Source organism: Pleuronectes platessa, chromosome 17 (assembly GCF_947347685.1).
Source record: "Pleuronectes platessa chromosome 17, fPlePla1.1, whole genome shotgun sequence".
NCBI classification, from domain to species: domain Eukaryota; kingdom Metazoa; phylum Chordata; class Actinopteri; order Pleuronectiformes; family Pleuronectidae; genus Pleuronectes; species Pleuronectes platessa.
The window spans coordinates 17,535,774-17,561,607 of record NC_070642.1 but is presented as its reverse complement, the minus strand read 5'-3'; the positions used below and the strand labels follow the sequence as shown (position 1 = coordinate 17,561,607).

General features: G+C 42.7%; 3 protein-coding genes across 4 annotated transcripts; 2 read left to right on the top strand and 1 right to left on the bottom strand.

Moving 5' to 3' along the window:
- The first annotated feature begins 1,036 nt into the window (after nt 1–1,036).
- Nucleotides 1,037–9,793, top strand: nfkbie (nuclear factor of kappa light polypeptide gene enhancer in B-cells inhibitor, epsilon). The gene is made up of 6 exons (XM_053445593.1): nt 1,037–1,807; nt 5,494–5,596; nt 6,720–6,930; nt 7,362–7,450; nt 8,363–8,611; nt 8,871–9,793. The coding sequence occupies exons 1-6, from the start codon at nt 1,488–1,490 to the stop codon at nt 8,937–8,939; spliced, it is 1,041 nt and encodes a 346-aa protein (XP_053301568.1). The 5' UTR covers nt 1,037–1,487; the 3' UTR covers nt 8,940–9,793.
- A 1,569-nt stretch (nt 9,794–11,362) lies between these two features.
- slc35b2 (solute carrier family 35 member B2) lies at nt 11,363–16,593 on the top strand. Its single transcript, XM_053444553.1, has 4 exons — nt 11,363–11,584; nt 13,590–13,774; nt 13,979–14,139; nt 14,435–16,593. Exons 1-4 carry the CDS (start codon nt 11,565–11,567, stop codon nt 15,365–15,367), a joined length of 1,299 nt encoding a protein of 432 aa, XP_053300528.1. The 5' UTR covers nt 11,363–11,564; the 3' UTR covers nt 15,368–16,593.
- A 990-nt stretch (nt 16,594–17,583) lies between these two features.
- Nucleotides 17,584–23,986, bottom strand: hsp90ab1 (heat shock protein 90, alpha (cytosolic), class B member 1). 2 transcript variants are annotated; one of them, XM_053444551.1, is made up of 12 exons: nt 23,828–23,986; nt 22,588–22,731; nt 22,292–22,498; nt 21,948–22,107; nt 21,371–21,504; nt 20,932–21,249; nt 20,653–20,818; nt 20,374–20,564; nt 19,497–19,644; nt 19,093–19,361; nt 18,217–18,550; nt 17,584–18,130 (listed from the first exon to the last, which is right to left on the bottom strand). In XM_053444551.1, exons 2-12 carry the CDS (start codon nt 22,729–22,731, stop codon nt 18,012–18,014), a joined length of 2,190 nt encoding a protein of 729 aa, XP_053300526.1. In that variant the 5' UTR covers nt 23,828–23,986; the 3' UTR covers nt 17,584–18,011. The 2 variants fall into 2 exon arrangements, with proteins under 2 accessions (XP_053300526.1, XP_053300527.1); XM_053444552.1 differs by lacking the exon at nt 17,584–18,130 and adding an exon at nt 18,956–18,986 and having other exon boundaries at nt 18,357–18,550.
- Between the last annotated feature and the right edge of the window lie 1,848 nt (nt 23,987–25,834).

Below are 25,834 nucleotides of genomic sequence, written 5' to 3'. Positions count from 1 at the left end.
ACCATTAATCACTCGGCCAGAGACAGCCTGCACAAAACATCTCAATTTCTAAGCCATGTCTCTGCTTCGTCCCGAGGGACAAGTAGGAACACATGGCACAGCTGTGACAATGTATTATGAGAGGGCTATAGGTGATGCAGCCATACAATTACTTCCTTTTTATTATTCAAGGTACAAGAAATAACACATGATAAATAAGATTGAGCATGTATGAAAGAACATCTCAAATTCTTCCCCTTGCTTCCTTCGTAAACATCCCTGTTTACACAGGAAACCATTTACCTCACAATCCTGGCACACAGGCCTCTGTTTATCACAGCCTACAGTACGGACATTGGACTGGACTGCTGGCATAGCGCGGAGTAAGTAAACATAACAGTAGATGACATGAAGACAGATGGCAGCTCTTGGCAGCAGTAAAGGTTTCTCTCAGACACTCAGCATCGTTTTATGGACTGTATTCATGATGAATCCACTGGGCAGTGACCAGTAGCTGTGTGAGTGAGCCCTCTAAAGGCCAAACCACAACAAGCAGCTCCCGAAATAGAAAAGGAATGAAGATATGATAGCTGGGTTACCCCCTGAACTTTTGAGTCAAAATTATAACCAACATATCAAATGTGGACAGAAAACACTTGGTGATCATAGTGACTGGGAAGAATAAAGTTCCTATTTGAATGGATTAGTGGAAATATACTGGAGCTGTTTCTCTGGAACTATAGTTCTCTTGTGCAATGTTGTATTTCAAAGTGCAGACTGACATCGTGATGGCTCCTACACACGAGTCCAGAACAAACACTGCAGCACTGAATGATTATATTGTTGTTAGTATTATCATAAAACAAATGGTTAAAATAATGAAGTAAATTAAAGTTTTCTCTTTTATGTATATCATTTATTTTGTATTTATTCCTGCATTCATTTATTATGTCTGTGTATAGTTTTATTTATAGTAGATGGGCAACAAACTAAAATACTAGTATGTTTTTACACTACAACCTTTATTTTGAAATTTGTATCACTTCCGCCTAAAGTTTCTGTAGCGCGTGTGTCTGTGTGTGTGTGTGTCGTGTACGCGCACTGGGGATTCCCCCTCGTGACACAAACAGCTTCTCTTTCACGTGTCAGCTCTTCTTCCTCTTCTTGCTTTTCTTCTTTGCCCGGAGCTCCTGCTGTTGTTATCGGATATCCAGACGACGCGGTGCCGCCTCCCCGCTCCACTAACTGCCGCTTGTCCCCCCCAAGTTTTGTAACTTCCAGACCAGTCGATAATCGATAGAGACGAGCTGGAGCGGGCTGCTGACATGTTCGAGCGGTTCCTGGAATGAAACGCGGCGGCTCTCGGTTTCTCAACGGAGCGGCGGTTCCGAAGTGTCCCCGCTGTGCGGTCACATCACCGAGCAGCGAGCGGCCACAGCAGCCGCCAGTAGCCTCTCAAGTCCCGGCAAGGAGGGAGGGGGAAGCCCGGTGAGGCCACCACCACCACCATGGCGAGCGACGACTGCAGTAAAGACTTGTACGCCGTAGAGAACCGCACAGACTCGGGCATCGACTCGTACCGCTCCATCGTGAAGTCGGAGGAGCCGCGGGAGCCCGGCGCGGACCTCAGCGGGCCGCGGGAGAAGTTCTCCGCCGGGGAGGAGCGGCTGGACTCAGCCTACGGCTCCTCGTCTATCACCGGGGACAGTCTGTCGGAGCTGGTGCGGACCTGCTCGCTCTCCAGCGGCCGGGAGGAGTCGACACTCAGCTCTGAACTTTGCGAGCAGGAGGAGAACTTTCTCACGACTATAACCGAAGAGGGAGACACGTAGGTTTGATGTTGTTCTTCTGTCTAAATGTCTGGTTTGAAAGGGAAGCGCTCCTCGGGTCCACGGGCTCTTTGCACAAAGTGCTGGGTGAACTTCAGACATGGTGCGTTTCAATTCAATCGAGAAAGTGTTGTGCTTTGGTCCAGAGTTTTATTTTAAGTACTTAATGTAAATTAACTTTCAACTTCAGCGTAATTATCTTAAATTTGATTTCCACAGCAGTTCTGGTGAGGGCTGCAGCTAACATCTGATTTATCTCCCATTCATTTAAAAGATAAAATAGTTGTGAGAATTAAAATAATAATAAAGAGAAATATCCCAAGGCCAAATCTTCAAATGTACAGTTTGGCCCAAACAAACTGTCCAAAAAGTGCAATGTAATTGCAATTTAAAACGAGTTAAAAGTGCAAATTTATTACATTGTATAAGGTGAGACCAGAAAATATTTAGAATTTTGGTTGTTGCTAAATGTTCCTATAAAGAGATAAACAGAACTTGCAAAATTACTCTTTTAATCAAGTTTTCAGCTCTGTCAAAGTATCCAGCAGCCTTTATTCTATAGTCCTCTGATGATGACGAGCATAAAAACAAAACACTGTGAAAAATCACCCTGAGTTCGAGGTCCAGGTTCTGCTATGATTCCGGCCTTGAAGGGGATTTTAATCTGGGTGTGTGATACTGCAGACTTTCCTTCTTTTTTTTTTAATGAACTTTGTCCTTGTCATGAATGTGGACTGGCTCCTGTGAGGCGTCTCTCAGCCAGAAAACAGAAGTGAAACAGATAGGCCTGGACTTCCCCATGCAGCTCACAGACAAAGCACACGCTGTGAGGCAGAACTGTGGCTTGTGTTGGATCCAAGAAACTTGTTGATCAGGATAGCATGGTGGTGCAGACCCATGTTTTTAACTGCTGGATCCAACAGTTCACAAGCTGCTGCTGCTGCTGCTGCTTCTTTCTGTTTCACTAGAGTCTAAAAATGTCATCTGGTTACCTGCCAGTTTTTTTTTTTACGCTTCTGTTCATTTCTCACTTTGAGTCAAGGAAACTGCAGCTTCTTGCACACAACCGCAACATGCCAGCCTCCACACACACACACACACACACACACACACACACTCACACACTCATCAGCCCTTGCAGAGACACACACATCTATTCTTGCAGTGTCATCACTTGGACTTAACGTTGCAGTCGAACTTGTAAATGACTCCTGCAGGCTTCTGATGCACTCATGGCCTCTCCGAGGTGTTGTTGCCGCTCTGACCTCTTTTAATTTCCGCTCGCTGCTTGTTGGGGTCACATGGTTTCGTTCTCACACCCTAACTATAGACACCTGAGAGGATAAGAAACACCTGACATGCACACCGCCCAGTCCGGCTCACACGGAGAAACAATCATGCAAATAATAATTTCCCCTGTGGGATTTTTTTTGGCTCCTATTCATTCAAGACTTACTCAAACCAGGAAGTCCCTTTCACATTAAGAGGTTTGCTCAGAGGTGACTGGTTGGTAAAGTGCAGATCCACCATTCTGCAGACTTTTAAATCAGTCTTTGAATATATAAGATATATATTTACTATAGCACATAACTGGATTCAATGTTCTGGCGGATTGGTGTATATTGTGATGCATTATCCATACATTTACACAAACATTTACATAATTTGAAGGATTAATCTTTATTAACAATAGATATTTTAATGCAAAGACAGGTTTAGTTTCTGTTAGTTCATCTTTTTCCAGATTTTTCTGGAAAAACTGTCCAAAATTCCTAGACATGCACTTTGTTATGATTTTAAATTGAATAAAAGGAACTTAAATGATTAGCCAGTTATATTTAAACACTGCAGACATGCAGAATAATGAGCAGTTCCTCCTTCTAACAAATTCCTTAATGTCGCAGACTTCCTAACCCGTTAGTCGCTGTTTACTTGCAACGATTGCAAAACCATTAAAACTGTCTTTCTCTTCTATAGTAAAATTACACACACAATGATGGGGACATGTTGTGAGTTACCTGATGCAATCCCCACACGTTTGTTCTATGTACCCAGGACATATTTGAATGATAAACCGCTCTTGATTGCATGAAGCTTTCAAAGTAGAGTTCAAACATTGTTTATTTTTTTAGATTAAGCAAAAGATTCCATTCACATATATAACACAAATTAGTTTTATTGATCCACGGGTTAAAAAAGGAGCTGATAGACACAGACAGTGAATCCATCAGACGGTTTTTGGTGACAATTAATCTCTTAATTGAACATCTTTCCTCTTAAATCAGAATCATAATAACATAACCACATTTAACAACCTCGCAGAGATGATTTGATCAAAGACGGGGGAGGTTTTCTTGTGCAAATGATATTAATGTGTGTGACATCTGACAGGAAATCAGACAATTGGTAGTAACCTGTTCAAAGCAGGACGCTGAACCAGACGTCTGCAGTGAACTTTTGTTGTGACTTTTGATCCCACGCTGTCTGGCTGAACACGACCACAACGTCCACCATTATTACATTTTTTCTGGTCAAATGACCTTTTATTCTGACAGAAGAGCTCGCTGCTGCTCTCAGAGAGATGTTTTTGTGAAATCAGCTTCAACCTGTGATCTCCACACATTACAAAAACAAAATGTATTACGCTCCACTTTGATTTGTGTCTGTTGAAGTCGTTTTACAGAAGAGGCCCTTCTTGCGTTTCTGAAGGTTGGTTCTATATAAAGTTCCATCGCACGGTTCCATTTCCTGCTTTCTGCACACATTTGTTTGCTACAACTTCCCATTCAGGTTTTGAGGTTTATGTGTAGTTTTTATTATTTCGTAATGTGCTGCGAAGAGTGGCCTTCTGATATGTGTTCCAACACGCTAACGTAGTTTGAAAGATGATTTGCTAACCTCTCCACATTTTTTTTTTAATTGATCAATAACCAAACCACTAAATCTTGCCATTCAGCCCACTATCTGACTCCTGAGATGAATACCGAGGAAAACTGTGAAGCAACAGCTTCTCTCTAGTTGACGCAGAGCCTTTTATTTCCACCATTACTCAACACTGTTGCTTTTGAGTTAAAGTAGGTCTGCAGTTTTCTTGTCATAGACCATATACAAAGATTTGACGACGCCTCTTCACTTCCTCCGCTTGCTCAAAAATGAAACCAAAATATTCTGGATAGTAGTGGCGCCATCTTGCACCTTCTGAGGTCATTTGCAGCCAGAGTCTGTGCGGTACTGGTCGTGGAGGGGAGCTGGGGTATAAAGTTAATGTGATAAGAACTGAACAGAAATGTTTTATTTGATTAGTGCTTTGACTTTTTATTTTGGTCCATGTCCCACCTCTTAACATGGAGAAGGAAACTGCAGTCAACCAGCAGGGGGCAATAGAGACGCTTTGGCTTCACTTTTCGGGGAGATGTCATGTCCTCCATCTTTATATCCAGTTGGTTCATATCATGGACTGTATATAAAGATGTAAATGAGGGAAACCATTTATTCAATGTCTTCTATGACATTTTAAATTGGGATGCTACTTAAATTGTGGAGCAGCGAGCCACCAGGGGGCGATCAAGACGATTTAGCTTCACTTTTTAAGAGCTGTCATGTTGTCTATCTTTACATACAGTCTATGGTGATAATGGAGCTGTGCTTTTTATGTATTTATTGTTTTTCTTCTCCACTCCTGTAGATTCCTGCACTTAGCAATCATCCATGAGGACGAGTTCATCACTCAGCACTTGATAGAGCTTTTCCCAAAAGAAGTCCTGGACATCCAAAATAATTTATACCAGGTAAATGCAACACTAATCTTTCCACTGCACATGCAACTTCGATTGGATTAGTTTTTAATCCAATATGACTTCTTTATCACCAGCACCTTCTATTGTGGAAACGGTGTACCGGTAATTATTTATATCTCTGTACTTCCAGAGAACCGTTGTTCCTCTTTACTATTGTTCCTCTTTACTTGGAGGCTGCGGCCCGGCCTCTCTCAGGGGCGTCACTGTGGGCGGTTCCAGTGTTAGCTCATGAGGCACTCAGAGTGGAAACTCCCCTCCTCTACCTCTTGTAGAAATAGAACCACAGGGAGCTGTGGAGTGTATCCTTGTGTGGATGTGGGTAGAGGAATGGTTCCAGTTGTCCAAGATGTCAGAACCAGAGTCGTGCTGGTGTTGAAACTAAAGTGAAGACAAGAGCAAACTGATAGGAAGAGATATCTGAACACTCAGCACTTGATGCAGTGACTCAGGCTTGAGAGTCCATTTCAGTTGCTCAATTTCCTCTGAGCTGTCTCTGCAGATGTGGTCTTTGGAGACATGATCAAGTTTAACTCTTGTTTACCCTTGTTTTGAAAAGTTTGAAAAGAAACTCACCCTCAGATGATTAATGATGCATTTCTGGTGTTTGGCTTTATCTTGCACCAGAACACAGTGCAACCACAAGCCCTGTTTGTTTTTGACGGAATGTGCAACCCTCATTGTCTCAGCTGTTTATCTCCGCAGAGGAGGTTATGTTGTCACTTGCATCTGTTTGTTGGTTTGTTGTCAGCAACTTTTTTACGAGAGCACTGACCCTAAACCTTGTGCTAAAGAAAGTGGAGGGATAGAACCTGGGACAGGGAAGAAACCACAAAATGTGATACTACAGGGATGGATCGAATTCAAAACTTTACATTTAGGAACCTCGAACAAGTAAATGTTTAGTATCCTTGACAAATTACTTCTATGATCATCTAAAATTGTTACCAACCTCTCGACAACGATTGTTAAGCAATTAATGAATCAACTTATTATTTAAGCTTTGCAGTTAATTAAAAGATCTGGCCTGCATTCACAAGTAAATGTTATTGAATTAAACCAGAGACCTGTCATGTTTGATTTGCATTACATGTCTTTTGTCGTCTGTGACCCTCAGAGCCCTTTGCACCTGGCCACCTATCTGAACCTGACGGATGTGGTGAAGAAGCTGGTGGAGAAAGGGGCCAGCCTGGAGCTGCAGGACCAGGACGGGAACACGGCGCTCCACGTGGCCTGTCAGCACGGGCAGACGGAGTGCGCCAACGAGATGACCAGAGACGTCTCCCCGAGCAAGCTGGCACCGGTCCTCGAGACGCAGAACTGGAGAGGTGAGGAAAATCACCCGCTGCTGCACGCTCCCATCAGCTGACCACTAACTGCTGTTATTCAGGGTCATGTTTTTGTATTGTAAGCATCTGGGTGATTATGTGTCAGTGGACTCTGCTGAGCATGAACTTCCTAGATTATGCAACTTCGATGTTTTGGTGTGTCTCTATAAAGCAACGATTAACTAGGCTGGCATTGCTCAACAAAATATAGCATCAAGGGAAACATTACATTTCTAGTTAATAGTTAACAGTAGATTTAGTAATAGCAAAATCACTTGTAGGATTAGCACAGATGTGGTGAACTTGCTGTTATTGTTTGTCCTCCTGTTCTTGGTTTGTCACTTGGAGAATGAATAGCATAAACCTTTTGTTTAATTATGACCTAAAATTAACCCCATGTTCCATATTTCATTTCCATTGTGTCCTTGCAGGTCTTGCCTGTCTTCACTTGGCTGCACTGAACAGGCAACATCCGATTATGAAACTCCTGATAAAAAAGGGAGCTGACCTGAATATACAGGTTGGTCTGTCGAGTGAATCCTTATTTTACCGCATCATGTGGCTGATCGGTAGAGCGCATACCTCTGCCAAGGCCCAACATCCCTCTCAAATCCAATCAATTTGCACCAGATTTCACACATTCTGAGATATCAGTTTCCTAAACATATTTTTCCATTAAGATTATTGAATTACTCCCTAGGAAATCAGTGAAAATGTTGATCTCACAATGTTAAATCCAGAAAGAACTAATTTAATGGGCTAGTTTAAAGACTAGAAGGTAGAGGCATTTTAGGCCCAATTAATTCTGCGTAAAATAACCTTAAATCAAACACGGTTTAAATTTTCCTTGATTTCAAACAGAGAACTTCTTTCTTCATCCAGCTGCCACTCAAATATTTAACCTGAAATAAGAAGAGAGACTGAGAAACGAACTTTGCTTGTAGATAATAAAATGTTGGGGCGACCCTGCAGTATTCTATATCTCATCTTGTTATGTTCCAGTATTTATGATCACACTCCCCCCAACTTGTTTACTGCCTCATGTTGTGCTCATGTCTATAAATCTGCAGCACCTGGTAGTGATAGTATCTGAGCTCGGGGCTTTTCTGCAGGATTCATAGAGACATAATTAGATTTGAGATATGATTAGTCCGGGCGGCTCGGCCACTCTTAACTTTCTATTGAGGGAAAGGAACATGACAGTCGCTCCCAAAACTACCACAGACATTCCTCTCGGTTGAACTCACCGGCCTCACTTAACCGCTCTGCCTCACATCCGGTCTGTTGGATTATTGTTATTTCATCTATGAAAATATCAAACTAGCAAATATAAAAAGTTAATTGACCCACTTTATAACGTCATCTCAGTGGAGTGTCTCTGGCTTTTCAATAAGTCTTTCTAATCGGGTTTTTCCATCTCCGCCCTTCGCAGGAAGGAACCAGTGGGAAAACGGCTCTTCACCTCGCGGTGGAGCTGCACGACATCAAGTCCGTGAAGCTATTGCTCAGCAGGGGAGCCAACGTGGACGCCGCCATGTTTAACGGCTGCACGCCCCTGCATCTGGCGGTGGGGAGGCAGGACGCCCCCATCGCCAACCTGCTCTGCCAGTCCGGCGCTGACACAATGCTTCGAAACATGGAGGACGAGACGGCGCTGGATCTGGCTGACGGCAATGATGATGTAAGATATTGCTGTTAACATTTCCAGTGAGGTGCTGAGATGGATTTATTTTACGTGTGGATGATCTGTCTCAATCTCCATGGAGGGACACGATCCTTCGTTAAGATTACCACGGGCATTTATTTCGGATATTAGCGAATACATTTAGAGATAAACAGCAGTACTTCCAGTTCCAGCTATAAGTATTTAACAGATATTTGATGAGGACGTCTATAGAGCAGTAAAGAAAGCATGAGTAACATTTGTCCTTATCTTTCAGATTCTGGCTCTATTTCCCTTCGACGACATCCAGATCTCTGGGCGGTCGGTGGTCGTTGTGAAGTTCTGAGCAGAATCGACAACTCTGAAATTGTCCGGAGCTTCACTGTGGCTGGCAAAGATTTTTTGAAAAGAAAGCTGTATTTGCGCTGAAGTTATTATGGAGTAGTGGCTCTATTTGTAGTGCACTCTGATTTGATCTCTATTTATCTATTGTGTAGACGAATATGCACTTCTTATAAATCTTACTTCCCTCTGACGGAGAGTGATTCTGCTTGATTGAGCGCAGACTTAAAAAACAAAATCTACGTTTCTCAGTCGTGTTTTTTTGCTTCTTTTCGTTGCATCTGGGTTTAACTCGGCTACAGAAAGTCTCCTGACTGTAAGTGCCGGACTTCCCATCAGCATGTTCGGCCTGTAAAATATAAAAACAAAAAGATTCTACCTCTTCATCATATTAACCTAGGTTGAATGGCTAGAAAAGGATTGCGCAGATTGCTTAGTTTCACCACTCTGACTGCCGCTGTTTAGTAAAGGAAACAGATTGTTCTCCTGCTTTAAACCCTGAAAAAGTGATATATTTAATTTTAACCACAAAGTAGCTTTTGAGGAATGCAATAAGAGGCAGGGTTTTTTTTTTTTTATTCAGAGGAAAGAGGCCTGAAGACTGACTAACAACAATCCTGCTTTTTGTTAGAAAACTGATAAACAATATAGAAATGTACCATAAGATACAAAATGCAGCTTTATCTTTTTGATCATTATCGACTTTGCTGCCTTGTGTGAAAGAGTTGTTTTTATGTTTATCTCACTGTAGCCTTTATCTGCAAAAATCTATTCTTTGGTTAATGATAACATTGGCCTGTCCAGTTAACACAAGCAGTTCCTTTTATTTTGGTAATAAAATTGAAAAAATATATATAACCATGCATATTGTGGCTGTTTTATTGTTGTGGGAGTTTTTGAATTAAAGTGAACTAGTGCTACAGTGTAGCACTAACAGGCCTGAGCACAGGCATTTTGAAGCCTGTTGCGGTCGTTGGATCCTTGTCTGCTAAATGCTATCAACACTATCAATTTTAAATCACACTGTGAACACTTTACGTTACTTTTCGTTACTTAACGTTACTTCACGTTACGTCTGTTGTCATTTCACTCCTAATAAAAAAGAAGCTCCCACCATCCTCATTATAACCTACAAATTTTTGCTATAGATCCCAAACAATGCTGCAGTCAACCTACGTACACGTCCTCGGATTCATACATAAACTATGACATGTTACACAACGCGGACAAAGCCGTAAAGTTACATTACTTTATGTTACTTTACGTTATCTCCCAGCTGTGCTCACAGGATGTCTGCTCAGGTTAACAGATGTTTAACAGTGGCTCTGCTAACTTTAATAGGTGACAGTCACTAAACAGACAGACCTCTGTGGTCAACAGTGAATACACACAGTTGTCAAACTATATCTACTTCCTCATTGAGCCGATGGTCGGGGAAACCCTGATGCGATTTGTTTTTTTTCAATATGTGTTAGATTTTGTATTACTGGGGTTGCATACTAAATGTATGGGATTTAGTATTTTTTCCTATGTGAGCAGGGTGTTGTATTAATAATACTCCATAAATACAGAGACATTGGAATTACAAATGTGACTTTTAAGAACCTTTTTTTAGTGTATGAATCATAATTCAATCTTTTCAGTATTTACAAATTTAAAGCCTTCAACTGTATCATCGTTCTCTTCCGTTTAGACGGATGCAAAACCAACTGTTTCCTTGATAACTTTTTTTGTAGTGTTGCTACTTTGACTTCAGTGTAGAACCTGAATGCGTCATCAAATACTGACAATGCCTCATATTTTGTGATTTATGCGATGAACTGTATGGACAAATCTTAACCTGAGGGGGTAACTAAGTATACAATGACTAAAACGAATAAATGTCCGCAGCACAACAATAAAGAAGTTAACTGAACATAGGTTACCTTCAAAATTACATCTCAGTAAACATATCAGTTACATTACTGCACACACCGTCTACTACCTGCATGTTTTTACCTGTGCTGCATGTTTTGACATGTGCTTCTTATAGGCCAGGTCTCCCTTGAAAAAACGATTCTTAATCACAATGGGTTTAATAAAAGGTTAAATATAATAAAAAGCCAATTAATTTGATTGGAAAAAAAAGTACCAACTATAAAATACAATTTCAAAAATTTCTAGTATGTACATTTTCACCGCTTTCTAATTTTCTGCACATTTTGATATACATTTGAGTGTTAAAGCTCTCAAAAAGCCAATTCTTTTGCCTGGACAAAAAATAAATAATAATCCTTACAATTTCAATAGGGCCTCAGTGTCTTTCAGTAGCTGTCAGTGCTCGGACCCTAAAAACACTTGATTCTGATTCGAACCCCTTGCAGTAGCTCCTCCAGGCCGACAGGGAGTAGCTGCATCGGGGCGCTGTTTCCGGCGGTGGTGAGGAGGGGGGCCTGTGCAGGAGGAGAAGTTGAAGACAGCAGCGCAGCTAAAGGCGGCTCGTCCGGAAGAAGAAAGCCCCTCCATCATTGAAAACTGCTGTGTTACGTGGCGGCTCCCGGGCGGCTTCATGCTCTGTGTCAGCGGGGACGTCTGAGTGTGTCGGCGGCTTCGCGGCGGCCGGTGTCCGGGTCCCGGAGTGCGGGGAAAAATGCCTTCTCTTCTATGGAGGTAACGTCGGGGAGCCCGAGCAGCTAACTGGACCTTATGTCCCCGGGAAGATGGGTTCAAGTCGCGGGGCAGCGGCCGCACACTGTCGGTTCTTTTTATTTATCTCACGGGAATGAAGTCACTTTACCCTTCACTGTGTTCAGCTGGGTTTTAAATGAGTGACGGGGCTTTTTTTTAATAGTCTGCAAACAAGCTACTGGCGGATGTAGAACTGTTCGGTTCGTGTTCAGGACCTGGTGTCAGCCCAACTACTGCTACTAGCTTATTACTAGTTGTATTGTTATCACTATTACGTGTAGGAGTACTATTAGTAGTGTTGTTATATACTTTGTTTTCATGGGTGTTTCACTAAATTCTGTCCCCTGGTTCACACGTGTGATAACTTCAACTAAAGCATGCTGTTCCTTATTAATTTATAAACGAAGAGAGTCATGTCATTGAAAAGCACAAGTAGGGCTGGGTGATATGAAAACATGTCACATCAGTCTATTATGTTCAACAGATAGATATACATTAGTAAACAAGGAAATTCCTGTTACAGCAGCAGGCACATAACTCATGATTAGTTGAACACGTAGACATTAGGCTGCGTTAAACTCTTCCCTAAGGGCATAGAATGACAAACACTTGATGGCCTTTGTCAAACCTGCCTTTTAAATATGGCCCTTCCCATGTATAAGTTAAACCCAAGCTATATAATTAGCTATCTCAATACGTCTGGTAACACCTATCAAGATACACTGTATGTATTGCTGTTGTTTTATAGCCCAGCCCTTCATCCTCATTTCATAGGAGACACGAGCACGGAGTCTCTGCTCAGGTAGATGTTTGGGATCCTTCACTCCTCTGGCCTGTGGTGCCCACTCAGTGCATTCCTCCATGTAATAAGCTGCTTGTTCAGGGCCCAGGTCTCGCTGCAGTAGCCCACTGGTTAGCCAGGCCCCAGCAGAGTCCCCCACAAAGAGGCTCTGTGTGAGCCGGGCTTGCCCCCCTGGGAGGAGGCAGTCGATGCTGGTGCCACGACAGCATGGAGCACACCTTGCTTTCACCGCAGCTGCTCTAGAGTCACTCGGGATACCTAGGCTGTTTGTGGGGTTGGGTGCAGCAGGGACATTTCCTGTTCAACAGCTGATTGTGGGTAGCACTCCTCAGTGGTGTACCTGGTGGCTGTGGATGGAGGTTGGTATGATAACCCCATTGATTTGATCAGGGTCATGTCAGCTACAGCTTGGCGAACCTTTAACACAAAGTCAGTATTGCAATCTGGGTCATAAAGTCATAAAGACACGGGTCTAATGAAAGATGCCATTGTGTTGCATTACTGGAAGTGTTGGAGCCAGTGTTTTTGAAGCTCTACTCAAACTTATGACCAAAGTTTGGGCGGCTTCAGCCTCTTCTTCTTCAATTCTCTCTTTGAAATCTGTCCCTTTGAAGCACCTCGACTAAATGTATGCAAATATTAAAGTTCCGGAGCAGCCATTGTTATTCATCTCATTGCATAACATTTGCCCAAGGAAGCAATTTAAAGATTTTTCTGCTTTAAGACCTGTTATGCAACCTGTTTTATGACCTGTTATAAGACATTTTAGAGCAAGATGGACAACATTCATTTACAGCAACATTTTTCTATTTGGAGTGATGGGTCCTAATCTTCACAGAAACTAACCTTTATCTGTAGGTGTCCTGTCAATGTGCCTGAAAGTAAAAATACAGTGATCCTGCACGAAAGATGGATTCCCGATGCTTCAGTGTGATGAGGAAGGAAACATATTAACGTGTCTTCTGGCTACTTAGTTTCTGCTTGTGTTGATATTTGTCATCACCCTTGTTATGATTAAGATTAACGTTAAATGTGTTCATATATAATTTAATATTAAAAAAAGTGTCAGTTTGCTGTCACCTTTCCCTTTAAATCATACAAGGAAACACAAACACCTGGCTTGTCAGATGTATATTAGAAGTCAGTTCAGAATTATATTTTTGTCTCTGTGTGTTTCTCCTTTAGGGTTTTGCATCTTGTGTTGCTTCTCTTCCCTTCCACTGTGGCTGCAGAGGAGTCCTCGATGCTGGAAGGCTGGACCGATGTGTGGTTCTTCAGATTCCTCATCAACGTACTGGGATACTCCACCATCATCATTCCGGGCTACCTCCTCATTTGCTACTTCAAGCGCACCAAATACTTAGAAACAGGTTTGACCACACGATAAACAAACAACAGACGACTTAAGCTATTTACAGACTTGCACTGAGTTCCAGGTGTTTTCCCTTCATGACTTCATGACTGCAAACAGCTTAATTTTGAAATGTATACCTGTTTGACTCCACAGATTAATCCTTGTTGTCCCCTCGATATCAACTTCATTCATGTTTCTGTTTGTTTCCCGTACCTTCCAGGTAGTGGGATCTGCCATCCTCTGATAAGGACCTGCGTATTTGGCAATGAGGCCAAAACAGGTCTGTTGGATGACGTGTCGGTTGCACCCAGGAATGAAGGAGACTCGGGCTCGTCACTCAAACAGGGCGTCAAATTAGTCTTTTGTGCTGCTGGACTTCAGGTGAGGCTCCGCACAAAAAGACAGACACGTAGCCTGATCAACAAATAAAACCACAAAGGAGGGAAATGAGAACATCAGGGCCGAGCCTTAGACAAAATGAGACGACGATTTTCTTTTCCTTATGCATTTATATTTGAATAAGAATTGCATGGTTTTATCCTTCTAAACAGATGTTCTTCACATAATCTCTCCAAGGCCTTAATATTGATCCCTACACTCTGTTCATGTGCTAAAAGAAAAGAGAGGCATTTTATCATGAGTTCTGCCCCTGACACGTCGATACTCTTATTCTCAGGCTTCCTACCTGACATGGGGGGTCCTGCAGGAGAGGGTGATGACTCGTTCCTATGGAGCCACGACTCCAGAGGAGGAGGGGGAGAAATTCAAGGACTCCCAGTTCCTGGTCTTCATGAACCGCATCCTGGCTCTGACCGTGTCGGGCCTCTGGTGCCTTCTGTTCAAGCAGCCTCGCCACGGAGCGCCCATGTACAAGTACTCCTTCGCCTCGCTGTCCAACGTCATGAGCAGCTGGTGCCAGTACGAGGCCCTCAAGTACATCAGCTTCCCCACCCAGGTCCTGGCCAAGGCCTCCAAAGTCATTCCCGTCATGCTCATGGGGAAGCTCGTCTCCCGCAAGAGCTACGAGTACTGGGAGTACTTGACCGCCGTGCTGATCTCAGTGGGAGTCAGCATGTTCCTGTTGTCCAGCACGACCAGTAAGCACCCGTCCAACGTCACCACCTTCAGCGGCATCCTCATCCTCGTCGGCTACGTGGTCTTCGACAGCTTCACCTCCAACTGGCAGGACAACCTGTTCAAGCACAAGATGTCGTCGGTGCAGATGATGTTCGGGGTCAACCTGTTCTCCTGCCTCTTCACCGTGGGCTCGCTGCTGGAGCAGGGCGCCTTCTTCGAGTCGGTGGCCTTCATGACGCGCCACTCCGAGTTTGCCTTACACGCCGTGATGCTGTCCGTGTGCTCGGCGTGTGGCCAGCTCTTCATCTTCTACACCATCAGCCAGTTCGGTGCGGCCGTGTTCACCATCATAATGACCCTGAGGCAGGCCATCGCCATCCTCCTCTCCTGTTTCCTCTACGGTCACGCCGTCACCGTTGTAGGTGGATTCGGTGTGGGCGTAGTTTTCCTGGCCCTTTTCCTCCGGGTGTATGCACGTAACCGCATGAAGTCGGGTCGACGCTCAGCGCTGCCGCTGGCACAGAAGGTGTAACACCGAACTGGGAACTGAGGCCACGTTTTCTGTGGTGCTTTTTGTCTATTTTTGTGTCTCTGTTTGATTTGTGGATCTCTTTACCGTTTTCTTTTTCATTTGTTTATGTTTCTGTTAGCTACGGTACAGAAAGGGATTCAGCAGATTTGACTCTTACACCATGATGACCTCAAGGGGTCAATGTGATTTCAGTGCCTGCAGTATTGTTTAAGACACAGTTCTCAGACCACAACTTCGTTGTTTGGTTCTTTTACAGTTTAATGGTGGACTATTTTTTCTATAACCACGATATGTGGCTTGTGGATCCTGTTTTAGGTTCCCATGATCCTGGTAAAGGTGTGTGGGCTATAGACATAAACGTATATTTTCACCATTTCATGGCAATACCACTTTATCTGAATCCAAAACATTTGAACGATTTAATCACCTCCATTCAGGCCTCAGTTTTAAACCTCGGTTCAGGCTTGATGTCCATGCTCCAGAGTTTTCAAGTGCCTAAAATGAAGAAATCTGAAAACGGCCCTGTTTTATTTTGAAAACTCTGGGTGAGAGTTGAACTGTAAACTTAAGATGTTTGAAAAGGAGACACTCACCTGCGTTCACTCCCATTTTTTAATCTTATCAGTCACGACACGACAATGAGCGGTTAGGGCAAAATGTCCCGTTTCCATCGCCGGGCCAAGAAAAGAGAACTGTCCTCTTACTTTTAGGCATATGTGGTTTCTCATTTGTAACATAACTAAGCCACCGGCTGCAGGGTAGATGATCCACTTCCTGTTTCCACCTGCACGCTCATGCCTGTAATGTTTGTGATTTGTGTTTTCAGATGTATGGGCGGGGATTATTATTCATTCATTGCTAAAACATTCAAATGGATGGAGGTTGTTAGTTTTGAAATGCCGCTTAAACATGTGTCTTCGAAATGATTTGTTTTTAATGTATCCAGAACATGGTGCAGACATTATTGGTTTACTTTAAGGTTCATTAACTTGTTCCAGGGGCTAACATCTGTAATGGAGGGTGGTAAACAACGATTTATGTAAAAAAAAAAGATCACAGGACATAGAAATGATACAATTTGGCCCTGACATCGCTGAGGCAGATGTGGCTCCAAATTATCTTTCAGATCTTTTTGTTTTCCTGACAATGCAGATTATATTTAATATTTTAGAATCCAGCTTAAAAAAAATATATATTGTGTAAATATATGGTTTATTTCCAACCCACTTTTCAGTTGTGTACTTTTGTAAAAGGACGGCTTTGTGTGGGTCACTTTTACACGTGAATGTTTGAAAGAAGTCTGAATGAATTTTGATGATTCTCACTGTCGTCACGGCGATATGAAGGTACTGTAGGTCCTTGGGGGGTGGGGGGGGGGGTTTGCAGAAGATAATTCATACGAGGGAAATGCAATGTGACTTGTATCTTTTCTTTTTTTTTTTTAAATCATTCAATTTCCTCTGGTTACTGGATTATTAATAAAATACTAAATTAACTTAAATCGATGAAGTCTTACTGAATGTGGTATTCAGTGCTGTTTTATATATTATACACTGAGACGAGCACACACCTTCGTTAAGGGCCAACTTTCTGATGACCAATCACACCTGACCAACATGGATTGGTTTTGGCAGCAGTTAAACGGATTGTGGCCTTAAGCACATATAAAGTCCTTTGATGCAGTACAAACAAGATTGTCCTCCAGTGTGCTGAAGAACTGGTTTTGTCAGTACGTGTGAGCTCAGACGATTAAGACCGCCATAGCATTGTAGTCCAGTAGTAAAGCACGTTTAGAATTACAATGTAAATTGGCAAACATAATTTTCCATGCAGTGAAAACAAGGGTCTGTAGATTCATACTAGAATTTCAATATTTTAAAAGTATGGTCTGCCTCAGATCTTGTTTGTTATAATTTCATATTCCTCAGCTCTGGTCACGCGTCAGTACAATAAGTGTAAAAAACTGTATCGCTTATAATATATTTGGTGTATATAAATGTGATCTGTAGATTTTTTACTTGACACAATAACTTGATGTTGCAGTGTCATTGATACTAGAAACTGTAGCATGACTCCACCTAGTGGTCACTTGGAGCAGTTTTACTAGTTCTAGTTACAACTAGGAAATTCAGCTAAATTAATTCTTCAATCTCCAATTAGGTTCATTAGTTAATTTTAATCATCCATGATAAAAGGTGAAGACAGAACAGTCAAAATAAGGTATTACATCTTTAATTTTTTGCAAAACAAAGACCCGGAATACAGACAAGCCTGGACTCAGGCAAAGGAATCACAGAGTCCTCTCTCCATGCAGCGTGCAGTGTTGCACATGAGCAGAACCTCCCCCAACCCTCCAGACTGACAATGGAATGTACCATTCCCATGTTCACCACTCCAACATTTAAAACTCAGTGCAACAGGGTACTCGTTAAACAAATGTGCTGTCACCATGAACTTATACAGCAAAAACCAAAACTGCTTTTCTTAAAAGGGGCATTGCAGAGTAATGCTCTGGACACGAGAGCAACACTGGTCCACCGCACAACATGAATGACTATTTGTTTTGCATTTACTGAAGTTTAAGGGATGAACAATTGAAAAGTGAGGCTAAAGTGTTAAAAATCTGGGACGAGAGGGTGTTGGTTTAATCGACTTCTTCCATACGTGAAGCATCCTCCTCGCCCTCGCCTTCTAGGGGAGGAATCTCGTCTGGGCCGGCTGCGGAGGGGGCTTCCTCTGTCACAACTTCGTCATCATCGATACCTACAGGTACAGGGACGTTACTTATTAGAGATCAATGAAAGTATTGAGTGTCATAACTTCAAGTTTTTTCTGCAGTGTTTCCTTACCCAGGCCGAGTTTGATCATTCTGTAGATGCGGTTGGAATGGGTCTGTGGGTCGTCCAGGGAGAAGCCTGAGGACAGCAGGGCAGTTTCAAACAGCAGGATTACCAGGTCCTTCACAGCCTTGTCATTTTTGTCAGCGTCGGCCTTCTGCCTGAGAGTTTCCACGATGGGGTGGTCAGGGTTGACCTCAAGGTGCTTCTTGGCCATCATGTAACCCATGGTGGAGTTGTCCCTGAGTGCCTGGGCCTTCATGATTCTCTCCATGTTGGCCGTCCATCCATAAGTACTTGTCACAATGCAGCAGGGTGAAGACACCAGTCTGTTGGACACTGTCACCTGGAAGACAAAATCAAATATAGGGAACATCAATAAACAACCCAACATGCCGTCCTACTTCTAAAAATCAAGGAGTAAGTTTAAGTTAATACATGCAGGTCAACCATGTTAGAAATAACACACCAGCAGGTCCAGGACCAATTGTTCATTACATTAACATGCTGCATCTACTCAACATTTAAAACATCTGGTTAAACTTCAGAAAATGCATCTTCAAACTTTAAAACTCAAATATGCAAACTAAAACATGTTAGACCACAAATTCACGTTCTGGATTTCAGCATCTCCACACAAATCACCTGGAACTCACGACCAGTAAAAAATAAAAAATAAACGGCAAATCATTCAAGGTTACGTTTAAAAAACAGGCGACCAAGGGGCCACCTCAAGCCTGCATGAACTCACCACGATACAAAGTTGGGCTGAATTAGGGAACCTATCACCAAACAGAACACTGTCAACTGAGGCTGTGAAACTTGAACTCCTACAATGTGAAGGGAAATACTGGATAAAGACTCTACTGTTCCACTAAGATCACTGACCTTCTCCACTTTCTTGTCCAGGATCTCCTTCATGAGCTTGCAGAGGTTCTCAAACTTGGCCTTGTCCTCCTCCATCTTTTTCTTCTCCTCCTCATCCTCGGGCAGCTCCAGGCCCTCCTTGGTGACGGAGACCAGGGTCTTACCGTCAAACTCCTTCAGCTGCTGGACGCAGTACTCGTCGATTGGCTCGGTCATGTACAGGACCTCGAAGCCACGCTTGCGGACACGCTCGACGAAGGCGGAGTTGGCCACCTGATCCTTGCTCTCACCTAGAGGTCAAATGAGATTTAATATTTGCTTTTTTTAAAACAACCTGTATTACTATTTTTTAACACTTAATAGGTGCAATTAAAAATTAGTTTACATAACTTTGCTACTAACAATTTAGCAGAAAATAAACTGACCAGTGATGTAGTAGATGGACTTCTGGTTCTCCTTCATGCGGGACAGGTACTCTGTGAGGGAGGTGGACTCGTCTCCAGACTGAGAGCTCTGGTAACGCAGCAGTTCAGAAAGCTTCTTGCGGTTTTGGGAGTCCTCGTGGATTCCAAGCTACAGAGAGAAGAGATAATGGACAATTGTTCAATACTCAAACTAGATCAGAGCACTATCAAATGCAATGATAATTGATTCCAAGCACTGGGTTGGCAGAATCACATGAGATGACATCTATTCCAAGTGTTTCACATGAATGCACTCAGGCTTGACTTGTGAACCAACCTTCTAAACACTGAACTGCAGCTTTGGCTCAGTTCAACTTGCTTCATTATACCAAAGAGTTGTTTTTTCCTGTTTAGTTTCATCAATTGAAGCATCACTAAAGAACAAGCCGATTGTTCAGACATGTGATGCAGCTGTCACAGGCAGGTAATATATAAATTATTCAGGGTAACTGGGTACAAGGCTATTTAATAATTCAACAACACTAAGTGACTAATCTACAAATACTTAGTGACTAGTCTATAGCACAAGCCGTGTAATTTAAATAAACCCATTTATGTGCACTAGCGGATTACTTGCAAACAATTTTAAAGCAAAAATGACAATAGAAAATTACAACTTTCCATCTATGTCGTAGTCTTCAGCTGGCCTAAAGCATAAAACTATGACTACGCAGTCTTTAAAGCTGGAAAAGCAACAACAATGAAAGTAAACCTTATGAATCCATGGAGAAGCCCTGAAGACAAGGAATGCATGAATTTATTTTTAAAAAATAAATAGAGAAAAGCTTTTTCTTTCAAGTAAAATCAATGTGGTGAAATGCATGTTTATTTCAGATACCTTGAGGTTCTTTGAGAAACCTTCATAGAACTTCTTGAAGTTCTCCTTGTCCTCAGCCAGCTCTGCAAACAGCTCCAGACACTTCTTGACGATGTTCTTGCGGATGACCTTCAGGATTTTGCTCTGCTGCAGCATTTCCCTGGAGATGTTGAGGGGCAGATCCTCGGAGTCCACCACTCCACGGACGAAGTCTGGATAATAGCAAATAGATCAGGTTTAGATTAACGTATTCTATCACATTATGCTTTGCAGTATTATTCAGACAGCGGGACCACTTACTGAGGTACTCTGGGATCAGCTCTTCACAATTGTCCATGATGAAGACTCTCCTGACGTACAGCTTGATGTTGTTCTTCTTCTTCTTGTTCTCAAAGAGGTCAAAAGGAGCGCGGCGGGGGATGAAGAGGAGGGCGCGGAATTCAAGCTGGCCCTCCACTGAGAAGTGCTGTGAAAGAGAAAGACAACTTTAAATTATTATTTTGACTCATGTTTTAGACACCGTGCAGCCTGAGGCGTTAATGCACAGTCATACAGCAGCTTTAGCCTTCCTCCCTTTACCTTGACAGCCAGATGATCCTCCCAGTCGTTGGTCAGACTCTTGTAGAACTCTCCATACTCCTCGTTTGTGATGTCATCAGGGTTTCTGGTCCAGATGGGCTTGGTCTTGTTAAGCTCTTCCGCATCGATGTACTTCTCCTTGATCTTCTTTGTCTTCTTCTTGTCCTTGTCTTTGGAGTCTTCCTCGTCATCAGAGCCCACATCTTCAATCTTTGGCTTGTCCTCACCGTCCTCTTCCTTTTCTTCCTTCTCCTCCTTCTCTGGTTTTTCCTCCTCGGCCTCGTCGTCACTGATCTCCTTGTCGCGCTCCTTCTCCACCTGTCAACAAAATGATTCTAGTTTAACTTCACTCACAAGACAGTTGAAATCCGACAGATTCTGACAGACGTTCCCTCTGTACAGAGGGAACGTGGAATATCGTCAAATTAAAAATACTTACAAACAGGGTGATGGGGTAACCGATGAACTGAGAGTGCTTCTTGACAATCTCCTTGACCCTCTTCTCCTCGATGTACTCACACTGGTCCTCCTTCAGGTGCAGGACGATCCTTGTTCCACGGCCTATGGACTCACCTGTGAACAGTTGGGAGACAATTAAATAACTGAACAATTAAAATGTTCAAAGTCCAGTATGTTTTAAAGCAAGGATTAACTAGCCATAAACTAGGCAAGGTAAGTTCAAGGTGCTGGAACAAGATACACACCAAGGTTGCAATTAAATAATTTCCAATATATAAATCAATCAAGATAGGTGCTAGTTTTCTTTTCTTCAATTGAATTAATCTTTATCACAAAGCAGATAAATGTGCACGACAATGTGATTTCATGTCCCTCACACGATTTACCTCTAAGATTTGGTTTATTATGATAGTTATTAAAAACAGCTTGATACACAACTCAAACACAGCACACACGTTTTCAATGTTTTAACTGCCCCGTAAAGCTACTCAGAGTAAGAAGCAGATTATTGCCATCACAGCCTCGTTGATATATTATCATGTTGCCAGGGCACATACCTGTGTCAACCTTGACTGTGAATGAGCCTCCGGCAGAGGACTCCCAGAGATACTGCTCATCATCGTTGTGTTTGGTGATGACTGACACTTTCTCTGCAACAAGGTAGGCGGAGTAGAAACCCACACCAAACTGACCGATCATAGAGATGTCAGCTCCAGCCTAAAGGGAAAACAAATCATTACAAACTTAAACATAGCCGTAAAAACTTGGGACAATTTTATAGAATGAAAGTATATTACACATTATCCCTGTTCTTTGTGTTGCAAATAAAGCCTGTGACATTATGCAGTTAACAATATGCTTATGTTTATTCATAAGCTGCAATCAAGATGTTTGGTCGTACCTGCAGGGCCTCCATGAAAGCCTTGGTGCCAGACTTGGCAATGGTTCCCAGGTTGTTGATCAGATCGGCTTTGGTCATACCGATTCCAGTGTCGATGAGGGTCAGGGTGCGTTCCTCTTTGTTGGGGATGATTTCAATTTTCAGATCCTTGCCACTGTCCATCTTGGTGGGTTCAGTAAGGCTTTCATAACGGATTTTGTCCAAAGCCTGTAAAAACAAACAAAAAAGGGGCATCAATTTATGTTCTGTGATTATTAAACTTCTAAATCAACAAAAGCACTTGCGAGACCACTTACATCAGAAGCATTGGAGATCAACTCCCTGAGGAAGATCTCTTTGTTGGAATAAAAGGTGTTGATGATCAGGGACATCAGCTGAGCGATCTCTGCCTGGAAGGCAAAGGTCTCAGCCTCCTCCTCTTGGTGCATTTCTTCAGGCATCTGCAAATCAGGAGATCATAAAACATGCTCAGTCAACGGCCTTGGGATACAACGGTACAGACGTAAACACACAAACGCCATTATTGTAGGAGGGAGGGCGGATGCGATAAGCTGTGACGGTACTTGAAAGAGCGAGTGAATCATTCTTTTGGTTTCATTTAGTCAGAAACGGAATCATCGATCGATCCGAGCCGGTTCCTGGACGGCTGCCATCGTGTTACTACAGATCGGCGGAAGTAGCCATTAACCAACATGGCGTCGAGCGACAGACAATGGGCTCAGCAAACACGTGCTTAACGACGACCAGAAACTAAAATAACGACATCGCAGAGAGATACGAGAGCAAACCTTCGCTTGAGATTAAAGCGTTCACACGTTTACGTTAAAGAAAAAAACACGCGATGATAACGGCTCTGGCACATGTGGAGTTAATATGAAGCCATTTTGTCTTCCCGGAAAAACCCACACCGCTCATTTATCTTTAAATGAAACACAATGCATGGATTTAAACCTTTGAGAAGCCTCGGGTGTGTTAGCGATAACCGAAGCTGCTGTTTAACGCAAGTTGCGTAAGTGCTAGCATAAAACAACTGTAGCTAAAAGGAAGACGATCGTCGTTTAATGTTAACTTAAAGCGTTTAGATGCTAATGGGTGGAGGGCGGGGGCGGGTTAGCGGAGGTCGTGTTTTATGATCGAATCCATTACGACCAAGTGTGAATTATCACGACTAGCTCGGTTGGAATTAACCCGAGTCATCGCCACCACACCTGCCGTGGTGCAGTCCGATCCCGGCCCTGTCCCAGTGCGCAGCCGCCGGTGGAGCGAGTGCCGCAATATACACACACCGCGAACCGTCCACCCGGTAAACCACCGTGTCAAATCAACGCTAACGCGACACACGTAGAAAGCAAACTAATATCGAAGCCGCAGCGGACACGATGGCTGCAGCCGCGGATGAGGTCGTCGTGACTCGTGGTCTTCTCATCCCACATTCTCCCCGTGGAACAGCGCAGCGGCGGGTTTGCAGAAAAAAAAAGCTCACAAATCCACGGAGAGAACGCGTGTGAGTGTGGAGGGACGCGGCGGGGTACGCACCTTGTTACTTCGTTGACTTTATCTTGAAACAAATGCGACCAACGCTCCGTCCCTTCTGCTCTCTGACGCAGGGAAATGGAAAGGGACTTCCTTTTAATAGACCGGAATCTTTATACACACGCTGCCTCGCTGTGCGGCCGTATCCCTCCGCGGCGCACCATCCTGCCACTGGGTTTTAAATGAGAAACAGGGAACATGGAATTCTATTTGTCTAAATAAAAGTCTGTAGAAATATAATGTTGTTGTTGATGTGGTAAATAAAGTGAATACGTGTGGTTATTTAATATTATGTCATTTGAGTGTTTTTCTATGTGTTTATGCTGTGCTGATGATTGTATGTGTGTTATATGTTGCTGCCCTTGTAAAGCACTTTGTAACTTGTAGATTTTGAAATGTGCTCTATAAATAAAGTTATTACTACGTTTTAAAGGATGTGGCCCAAAAATAGATTTAAAAAGCATTCAGTCGATATCGATAATAATCACGATTAATGTCACAATTCTTGTCAGTGTAAAGAGTTTGAGTTAAGGTTGTGTTAATATAGTTTCTAACAACAATCTGAGGTAGAACATTCAAACTGATTGTGTGTTTACATCCTCTGTGTACCTGCGATACATCAACACATATTGAACTGTTGTTATATGACTAGAGGAAAATTATATTGCAATGATTATCGTTTATCATTAAAAAAACAACCTCATCTTTAATAAAACCAGATTCTGGTGTTAGGGACATGTCTTCAGGTGTGGACCTTGGTGTCACCGGGTGTTTGGGCCTTTTAAACCCAAGACACCTTCTTCTCAGGATGAAGAGGATGGAAGGATGGAGATCCTTTCACCATGATCACAGGAGAACGTGTAATTTGGATGGATGACTGAAGAACCCTAGGATGCACCGCCTCAGGAGCTGTGTCTGTCTCAAGTGGACATTTCTCATGGCAAAACCAATCATATGACCTCAAATTTACAAAATGGCTGCAAAAAAAGACAACATCTACTATCAATAACATTTAAATAAATAGAAAGGGACTTAAAACTGCCACAAACAGTGAGTTCAGGGACCTTATTTCTCATTTATTTAATCCAAATATTCACATTACCCTTGAAAATACTGCAATATGAATGATAAAGCGAACCATGCTGCTGCCACATGTAACTGTGGATTCCAGAATGATCATTCCACACAGGAAACAAAAGGTCTTAGAGGCAGACGAGTCGCCATATAAACATAAATCCTGACATGATATCAATAAATCTCGATGGAAATCACGCAGAGGGCGAGCGAAAAAACGAGGGTCTTTTTAATCCGACGGAGGAACACACGGCCACCGGGAGGGTGCGCTTCGTTTCTTCTAGCACTTTCCAGGAGAAAAAAAAATAAAAAAAACCCGCCTAAAGTGACGTCACGGGCTTGTCAGCTGCAGCCCTCGCGGCCGCATCTGCTGTCACACAAACACCATGGCAACCGAGCAGAAAACCGTGTCTAACGTTACAAACACAATGCGACACAACAAAGCACGAGACGATGGCGTTAACACACCTGGTGTTCTACAGGTGTTCTACTTAGGCCCAGCGGAGTCACATCCCCGTCCTTCATTCAGTCAAATGCAAAATATCAACTGGTTCCGGTTTCTCAGAGATGAGGATTCAAAGCGTCCGTGTGACACTCAGTGAATTTCACCTTGTGTCCGACTGTTGATTTAACAAAATAAGACCAATAACAAGGGTACAGTGGTTTGTAGGAGATTGTAAAAAGCAAAACAATAATTTTATAGGCAAAACAAAGTCAAGTCAAAGTGTTTATTGTCACATGCACCAAATAGCAGCGTCATCAGAGCAGTGCAATTCGTGTAATGACCTTGCAGGTAATACAAGATACAAAATAACTTATATTATATAACATAGTAACCTATAACATAACAGATAACATATAACATATAACATAGTACAACAACATTTAAATGAAGGGGCTAGCAGCAGTTTACAGGGTGAAGGAGTGAGGAATATT